Source organism: Cyprinus carpio, chromosome B18 (assembly GCF_018340385.1).
Source record: "Cyprinus carpio isolate SPL01 chromosome B18, ASM1834038v1, whole genome shotgun sequence".
Classification (NCBI taxonomy): domain Eukaryota; kingdom Metazoa; phylum Chordata; class Actinopteri; order Cypriniformes; family Cyprinidae; genus Cyprinus; species Cyprinus carpio.
Window position 1 is genome coordinate 18684318 of NC_056614.1, and position 8953 is coordinate 18693270.

Sequence of the window (8953 nt, forward strand, 5' to 3'; positions counted from 1 at the left end):
AAACTAGTTCTGTAATGTTATATTAGCTCTATAAGACAATAGGGCATAGGATAAACCCTTCAACAATAAAAAAAAAAATACATTCAAGAAAAAGGAGGGAGGGAAATATGTTTGTTTGTTTTGGTAGGGAATTTTTTTGTTTTGTTTTTTTGTTGTGTGTTCAGATTTTCTCTAATTGAATGCCAGCTGTATGTACTTTCACTTCACTCAGCTGTCAAGGCATGTGACGTTTATCTTTCAATTTTTTTTTTTTTTTGGTTCGGAAATTCTCATATTTACTAAGGCTGTGTTTATTTAATCAAATATAGAATAAATTTTTTTTATAAATAGAGTATAATATTACAATATAAAATAACTTTTTTGTTTGTTTGTTTTTTAAAACATGATTTATTCCTGTGGTAGCAAAGCTGAAAATTAGCACCCTTTACTCCAGTCTTTAGTGTCCTCAGAAATCATTCCAATTTGCTGATTTGGTGCTCAAGAAACAATATTTTTCTGGAAACACTGAAACAGTGATCATTTTTATCAGGATCTTTGATGAATAGAATGTTATAAAGGACAGCATTTATTTGAAAAAGTTTGTAGTGATTACTCTCTGTAGATACATTTACATTATGAGAACTGGTTTCTGTTAAGCTTTTATATTGTAGTGTCCATAGTTGTTATTGTCAAAGAGGAACATTGTGCTGTGAAGCAGAAGAACATCATGTGCGATGGATGCTTTGTGTGTTCTTCCCTTTGCTTTGGATTTTTCATTTGCAGATTTGTAATGACTACAGAAATACTTTGTGGTCTGATTGAACCCTTGAAGCTTCATTATCAGATTCATTGATTCAGAAACTGTTCAGATGGATTCAGTTAGTTGGGTAAATGAAGGATTCATTAGACTGAACCTAACCTATAATTCACGAGTTTCTTAATGATCCATTAAAAGTTCTAAAGAGATGTTTATTCTTGAACTGGACTAACTAGTGATACTAGTTTCATCTACAGTGTTTAAACCAACATTTTATTATGTTTCTGTGTCTCTCTTCCTGTTTGATTCTCCGGCAGACCAACAGTGAGTGGCAGTGTAAGTGGCAGCAGTTATTCTGGCTCCAGCTCACGCTCGAGATCCCGTTCCTCCTCCGCCTCACTCTCCCGGTCTCGTTCCGGCTCCCACAAATCTAGGTATGCAATGCACAGAGACAGTCGAAAAAACAAACCTATCTTTACCTGTTCTCGTAATTAAAAAAATCAAATGCAAATATCATGGTATCACAGATTGTCTATGTGGTTTCCCAGGTCTCTGTCGGTCAGTAGCGTTTCGTCTGTCTCATCCGCCTCCTCCAGCAGCAGCTCAGTCAGGAGCGCCGACTCTGATGACATGTACGCTGACCTGGCCAGCCCTGTGTCCTCCGCCAGCTCCCAATCACCAACTCCAGGCCATGCCCGCAAGGAAAGGGGCCCTCCACGGGACAAGGGACCCAACAAAGACAGAGGTACTGTGGCCTCCAACAGGCCGTTAATATCATTTTAACATAAGTGGTGTTATTGTGAACTAAAAATCATGAACCGAAATGAAGCCTCTGTTAAACAAAACATAAATATTACATGAAAAACTTAAAGTTTGTAAATATATAAATATTGCCTTGTAAATAGCTGCTGAACTACTACTGAAATAAAAATACACCTTAACAGAAATATATATATAAACTTATTGAGAAGCGCATAAATTGAAATAAAAATAGAACTGAAAATTTAAAATAACAGTAAGTCAAAATATTATTAAATACTTGAATAGTATATAAATATTGCTAAAATAACAGTTCTAATTTGTTTGGTGTGTCTTAAAGGAAAACCGCCAAAGAAAGACGAGCCTTTCAAAGATGAGCGAAAACGAGTGGACCCCTCCGGTCTCCCGCCAAAAACCAGCTCTGGCATGCCTAGATCCGGAAACAGAGGTCACCCTATGCACCCGCCTCCTATGGGCCCTCCAGGAGGATACGGTTCTCATAAGGACATTAAACTCACCCTGCTCAACAAGGTAAATGGGGAAGGTGTCGTTAGGGTCATGTAGCTGCGCAGAAGTGTACGATGGTTGAATGACGACTTTATTCCTCTTTGACCAGCAGCAAACCGACAGGGGCAATAGGAAAAGGTACTTTCCTGCCGATAAAGAGCGACCCCCTTCACCTCTCAGCAAGAGGATGGCGCTTTCGCCTGACAGAGGTAAACAAAACGACATGCACATTAACTGTCCATTAGAAAACCCCTCCAGAAAAACGCTTGTGGTTAAGCTCTTTCCTCAAAGGATATCCGGAAGTTCAGTCAGATGTGCACCTCACAGTGATCTCCTCAAACTTTACGCTCTGATATCTCTGTAGGTCGAGACAGGAGGATGCCAGGTCGACCCCCGCTGTCCCCCAGAATGGATCGGCCCAAAGGACAGGGTCCTCGGCCCATGCCACCACAAGGAGAACGGTACCCACTGCCACTTTCTTTTCAGTCACACTTTCTGAATATCCCTTCAAATATGTGGTGATTTCCAGTAATCAATTGATGTTCATGTAGGGAAAAATATTTTAATTATTTTGTTAATTTGTTGATTTGGTTTGTTTGCATGAGAGCTATTAACTGCCTTTTTAATATGGGTCTGTTTGTATAAATAAAAGTTCTCATATTCTGTATGTTGAGTAGTGATCGTGAGTATTAATCTAGCTTTTATAAAAAAAAAAAAAGTAAATAAAAATCCCCATGTTTGTTCAGCATTAGTTCCCGTTTTATGTGCATAGTGGATCAAGGTGTTTTATTTCTATAATGTTTAGAATGGTTTTTGGTGGATTTACAAATTGTGAATAAAAACAGAATGCAATGATGGGAAGTTTCAAATTTCAATATTTTATTCAGAATACAACATAGATGACATCAAATGTTTGAACTGAGAATATGTGTCATTTCAAGGGAAAAATAAGTTGATTTTAAATTTCATGGCATCAACACATCTCAAAAAAGTTGGGACAAAGCCATGTTTACCACTGTGTGGCATCCCCTCTTCTTTTTATAACAGTCTGCAAACGTCTGGGGACTGAGTAGACAAGTTGTTCAAGTTTAGGAATAGGGATGTTGTCCCATTCTTGTCTAATACAGGCTTCTAGTTGCTCAACTGTCTTAGGTCTTCTTTGTCACATCTTCTTCTTTATGATGCACCAAAAGTTTTCTATGGGTGAAAGATCTGGACTGCAGGCTGGCCATTTCAGTACCCGGATCCTTCTACGGAGCCATGATGTTGTAATTGATGCAGTATGTGGTCTGGCATTGTCATGCTGGAAAATGCAAGGTCTTCCCTGAAAGAGACTATGTCTGGAAGGGAGCATATGTTGTTCTAGAACTTGGATATACCTTTCAGCATTGATGGTGCCTTTCCAGATGTGTAAGCTGCCCATGCCACACGCGCTCATGCAACCCCATACCATCTGAGATGCAGGCTTCTGAACTGGGCACTGATAACAACTTGAGTTGTCCTTGTCCTCTTTAGTCCGGATGACATGGCGCCCCAGTTTTCCAAAAAGAACTTCAGATTTTGATTCGTCTGACCACAGAACAGTTTTCCACTTTGCCACAGTCTACAGTGGATTGTGTTCACCGACAATGTTTTCTGGAAGTATTCCTGAGCCCAAGTTTTGATTTCTATTACAGTAGCATTCCTGTATGTGATGCAGTGCTGTCTAAGGGCCCGAAGATCACGGGCATCCAGTATTGTTTTCCGGCCTTGACCCTTACACACAGAGATTGTTCCAGATCCTCTGAATCTTTGGATGATATTATGCACTGGAGATGATGATAACTTCAAACTCTTTGCAGTTTTTCTCTGAGAAACTCTTTTCTGATATCGCTCCACTATTTTTTGCCGCAGCATTGGGAGAATTGGTGATCCTCTGCCCATCTTGACTTCTGAGAGACACTGCCACTCTGAGAGGCTCTTTTTATTCCCAATCATGTTGTAAATTGACCTAATAAGTTGCAAAGTGGTCCTCCAGCTGTTCCTTATATGTACATTTAACTTTTCCGGCCTCTTATTGCTAGCTGTCCCAACTTTTTTGGAATGTGTAGCTCTCATGAAATCCAAAATGAGCCAATATTTGGCATGACATTTCAAAATGTCTCACTTTGAATATTTGATATGTTATTTATATTTTATTGTGAATAAAATAAAAGTTTATGAGATTTGAAAATTATTCCATTCCTATTTTACTCACAATTTGTACAGTGTCCCAACTTTTTGGAATCGGGTTTGTATAAAAGCTTTATCTTTGTGTGACTAAGACTAGAGATTTAAAAATATCCTGTGTTTGTAATTGACTCGATTCCTTCTATTTTCTCTCTCCAGGAAGCGTCCTGTATCTCCACCACCCAAGTCTTCTGGGAAAGGTCCGGCTGCTGTTTCTGCAGGTAAACCACCTGCTCCCGGGGCTGGATCCGCTTCTAGTTCTGGATCGGGCAAGCCGAGCAGCACCCTTTCTCGTCGCGAGGAGCTGCTGAAACAGTTAAAGGCTGTCGAAGACGCCATAGCCCGCAAAAGGGCCAAAATCCCTGGGAAATAATGAACCCGGCATCATCCAACTTCTGGGACATCTGTTTTCTCGACGCCCAGTGTTTGCCAGAAATGGGAAATGGTCGCTGTTCTGAACTCTAAGGGTGTAAATGTCCTAGGGAAAGGAGACTGCCATTACATTTCTGCTTGTTTTGCCCTCAGAGAGAGGTTGTCTAGATTTTATATTGATGTGGTAAAGTTGAGAAGTAGCCCTGTTCACTTTTTTTCGCAAGAAGATGGAATCTTTACTGTAGTGTGTCTCAAAGAAAAAAAACTGTACATTCAGCGCACATTTTTGCTCCTCATCCTGCCACATTTCTCTCTCATATTCTAGTTGCTTTATCCCCACTTCTGTTATTTTATGTGGTGCGTTGTGACAGACGTATGCTTAATCTGATTGGACCATCCTGGACGCATCTGCAACATTTGACATTGATCCTGCTCAAAGAATCTGGAACTGTCTTTTCATAACCTTACAGTTAATAAAGTCCACCTAAAGCAATGAATTTAGTCTTTCCACCACCACGTGTTTAGCTGTTTTTCACAAAGTCAGGTGACAGAATACCTGTTGCTTAAAGTGTATGATTCTAGAGAACCAATGACAGTGATGTGAAGTATTGCTTTTTTAAGATTCTGCATTGTTTCCCCTAGCTTTTCAAGTGAAAACCTGTATTTTATTTGTCACTCATTTTTAGTTGAAAGTGTGAGAGGCTGCACTGGGGATATCCGGAGATAAGGAATAATTCCCTTTTGCTTTTTGTGACCGAAAAAAGCTTCTAAATAAACTATTTTGATAAAGATAAATCTGTTGAAATGATTCTTCTTTAATGCAAAGATTGCATCTTATAGAAGACCTTTCCATGTGTTTCTCCAGAGCATGTGCACTGGTTTGTGTGGGTTTATTTTATTACTTAACCGTGTTTGTTGATCCATTATCCTACTTAGAATCAATACTTACAGTGAATTAGTGGGATTTATTGACAGGGTTGGAACATTATTCATCTTCCCTTGTTTGTGCTTTTATACGTCATAAATTGTAGGAGTTAAATAATCTTTAATGCTCTTTTATGATACACCCACATTCTTTCATAAATCATTTTAAATGATTACGCTGTCATGATTTGTACATTTAGTGTTGTACACTTCTGATGTGTCAGTGTAGCTGAATATAATACAAATAACAGATGACTTCAAAGTATTGGGTCATTGTGGAAAAAAGTTTAGTTCATTACTAAATATTAGAATGTGTAAATGTGCAGTCTGCTATGAATAATAGTTACTTAAATATTCAAAATATGTAGATGCTGATTATTACAATTTCTCCCAGAATGTGAGTGAAATTAATCGTCACCATGTGTGATTGATAGTCAAAATCATCAGTTTCACATTCCCTGTAGAATGTATAGAATTTATGCATGATGCTTAGGGGACTCCTGGGGAGATGTTTTTCAGATTGGCTGATCTGATGATGCTGGGAAATTCACTTGGTCTTGTCCCGTGATGACAACCCCACAGGCAGCCAAATCTGCTAATTTTAGTTAGTGAATGACCTGTTATTGAGGGCTCTTTGTCATGTCCAAAACATTCAGGGGGCTCCCACAATTCATCTCCACATTTACTCTTCCAGGGATTTGAAAAGGTCGCAAAATGCTCAAAAAAGGGGTATTTTCTCCATCTGAAGCAGAATATTGGTGATACCTCTTCATGTTATATAATGTTGTTAGTTTTGGGCTTAGTGAAATGCAGGGTAAGTCTTGCAACACTTCTTTTTAATATTAATATATCTGTTAACTATGGGGACCTACATCTCCCCTTTCCTATCAAAGAAGACAATGTAGAAGTATTGATGACTTTTAAGTACTGCGTTTAATGAAGGAAATCTATCAGGAAAAAAAATGGATTACTGATCATATGAGAGAATAAACGTCCACTTGCCCATTCAGATATCACAGATCTTACACTGAAGTTTTTCATTCATTTTCGTTAACTGAAATCGTTTTACAGACTGATTAATAATGAAAAGACTAAAAAAGTGAAGTTTTTTTTTTCATCAGGTAGCCTGCGATATAATGCGCTTGTGTATGTAGCGCTTCATTTGAAAGAGGAAGTACGGAAGTAAATATTTATTACTATTTCCTCATAGACTCGGATTTTCCCTGATGATGGATACAACAGGTAGGCCTATATAAATTCAGCAAGTGCAGGAAAGCTATAACAGTCAGGCCCGACACAACCTGAGCACTAAACTTGAGCATCACTGCGGGTCAACGGAGTTTTAATAGCCTAATAAACCTTGAACGAATTATGTGGGTAAGTAGAAAAAAAATGTTTTATGTAGGATAAGTAGATACATATTTCACAAAGTAATAGACATCTTAATCTATAAAAAAGTAAATGTTCTTTATAAAGACACTCTTATTTTATTGATCTGTTTATTCTTTATCTTGCAGTCTCCGCTGTTTTTTGGAATATTTTTCTTCTTCTTGTCGGAGAGCATCGTGAAAGGAAAGAATCTGGGATGCTTCGGTGAATGTGAACATGAGTTCAGCAAGATTCACAACAAGCTACTTCAGTCTCTGCACGCACACAGACACCAGCGCCTCCGGCCCGTCCGTCACACGGCGAACTCCTGTGAAGATTTCGTTCGGTCTTCAACAGCAGCGCTCAACCATCGCTCACTGTCCCCCTGGCGGATAAGGTAGATATAGCTCTCTAAATCATGCTATTTTAAAAAAATCCATGGAAATCAGAACCCTGCAAAAAGGTGCTGATGACGTCGCCGAACCGCCCTTCTTAGAATTTTAACCATTTGATTTAAATGTTTGAATATTTTGCAGTAAAACTGATTTTTGATACATACTTTTATATATTTTTATGTAATAATTTAATATTGTACCTATCGTTTTTATCGATTAGCCTACGTCATTTTCAGTTCCTCATAAGAGCTACTTTAGCTTAGTTTTTTCTCTCTCTAATTTTCAAAACATTATATATATATATATATATATATATATATATATATATATATATATATATAATATATATATATATATATATGATGTTGCAATTAACCCAGAAGCTGGCTATGTGAATGTATAGGCCTGTTTATTTATTTTTGTGGGAAAAAATTAATAGGAAAAAGCCTACTTATCAAGGCTGTTGAAAGCATTATGAGATTATGAGGCATGTTTAGTGGGCTAGTGTTTAAATAATAATACAAAATCACAAAATAAAACAAGTGTGTAAATGTGATATCTATTTAACTCATTTCAGTGACTTGCTACATGAATAATGTATCTTTATCCCCTTGTATTTTCAGAACAGTGGAAGATACAGAGATGTACCCCTCAAAATACGAGGAGGCCGAGTGTCTGTGTGATGGATGCATCATTAACGGGGTTGAAAATCGGACCTACAACTCAGTGCCTGTGAAGCAAACTCGCTTATTCCTGAAGAAGGTTCCTTGCCCGTCTGACCCGAAAAAATACTCCTTAGAGTATAAACTTGTGTCAGTGACTGTAGCCTGTACCTGTGCGGTTCCTCAGCGAGGATGATAGCTACTATATAGACCAGAATTGTAGAGACGTGTCTCATGTACCATGTCGTGTTTGTTTTAAAATGCAATTTTTGATAAGGTACTTACATTGTTTGATATGCTTATATTTATAAGCTGAAAAGTTGCATGTGTCACATGGTTTATTTTTTAAGCTTACAAACCAACATAATCTTTCTTGAAAGGAAGATGTATTTATATTACTGTAAAACACTACTTTATTTAGACTTTATTTATTTATATATATGATAACTTATTTACTATTTATTTAACTGTTATGTACATTATGCAAATGTGTGAACTTTTGATCTTGCGCCTGCCTGTCCTCGTTTGAATCAGGTGTGAAATTCAGCTTTGTCAGTGACAGCAATGGTTATATTAAGTTTGTTTCAGTGATAACGACAAAATGTATTCGGAAGGTTTTTTTGTTTGTTCAGCTTTGCATTATGTCCAGATGGTATAATGTTAATGTTGTGTAAAACAGAAATAAAGTCTATGCTGATCTTCACTCATTCATTTGTCCTTATCTGTAAAATCCTCTATTGGTAAATTTCAAACGCACCTGAATGACATTTCACCACAGAATGAATGAATTAATAAATAATAGCAGTCCTCTGAATAATGTTTTGCAAAAATACTAATATAGCCTATTAGTTAAATTAAATTGTTTATAAATTATGGTCGCATTTGTTTTAGTGCCTTTATGCAGAAGTATAGGCTATGCCGCTATAGTATAATAGCCTAACTAACCTCCTTTTGAAATTACAGAGAATTCCTTAAAATGTAAAATGTGGATGATAATTGTCATAAAATTGATAGAGAGAGAG

The 8953-nt window shown here is 37.3% G+C and overlaps 2 protein-coding genes across 5 annotated transcripts in view; both read left to right on the plus strand.

The window, feature by feature from the left end:
* The window catches only part of zc3h18 (zinc finger CCCH-type containing 18), a 32541-nt gene extending 27164 nt beyond the window's left edge, over positions 1-5377 (plus strand). For 3 of the 4 annotated variants that reach the window (XM_042744180.1, XM_042744183.1, XM_042744181.1), the window contains exons 14-19: positions 1054-1170; positions 1285-1481; positions 1836-2026; positions 2112-2211; positions 2367-2463; positions 4370-5377. In XM_042744180.1, coding sequence (XP_042600114.1) covers positions 1054-1170; positions 1285-1481; positions 1836-2026; positions 2112-2211; positions 2367-2463; positions 4370-4583 — 916 coding nt within the window. In that variant the 3' untranslated portion in view covers positions 4584-5377. The remainder of the gene's footprint in view (positions 1-1053; positions 1171-1284; positions 1482-1835; positions 2027-2111; positions 2212-2366; positions 2464-4369) is intronic. The other variant, XM_042744182.1, reaches the window with a different exon arrangement.
* Positions 5378-6777: 1400 nt separating this feature from the next.
* Positions 6778-8634, plus strand: il17c (interleukin 17c). Its single transcript, XM_019125070.2, has 3 exons — positions 6778-6883; positions 7024-7271; positions 7893-8634. Exons 1-3 carry the CDS (start codon positions 6878-6880, stop codon positions 8125-8127), a joined length of 489 nt encoding a protein of 162 aa, XP_018980615.1. The 5' UTR covers positions 6778-6877; the 3' UTR covers positions 8128-8634.
* The last annotated feature ends 319 nt before the right edge of the window (positions 8635-8953 follow it).

Bases quoted from the DNA above. Each gene is read 5' to 3' on its own strand.
- il17c (XM_019125070.2), top strand. The intron at 7,272-7,892 runs GTAGATATAGCT...TTGTATTTTCAG, and splicing joins CTGTCCCCCTGGCGGATAAG to AACAGTGGAAGATACAGAGA.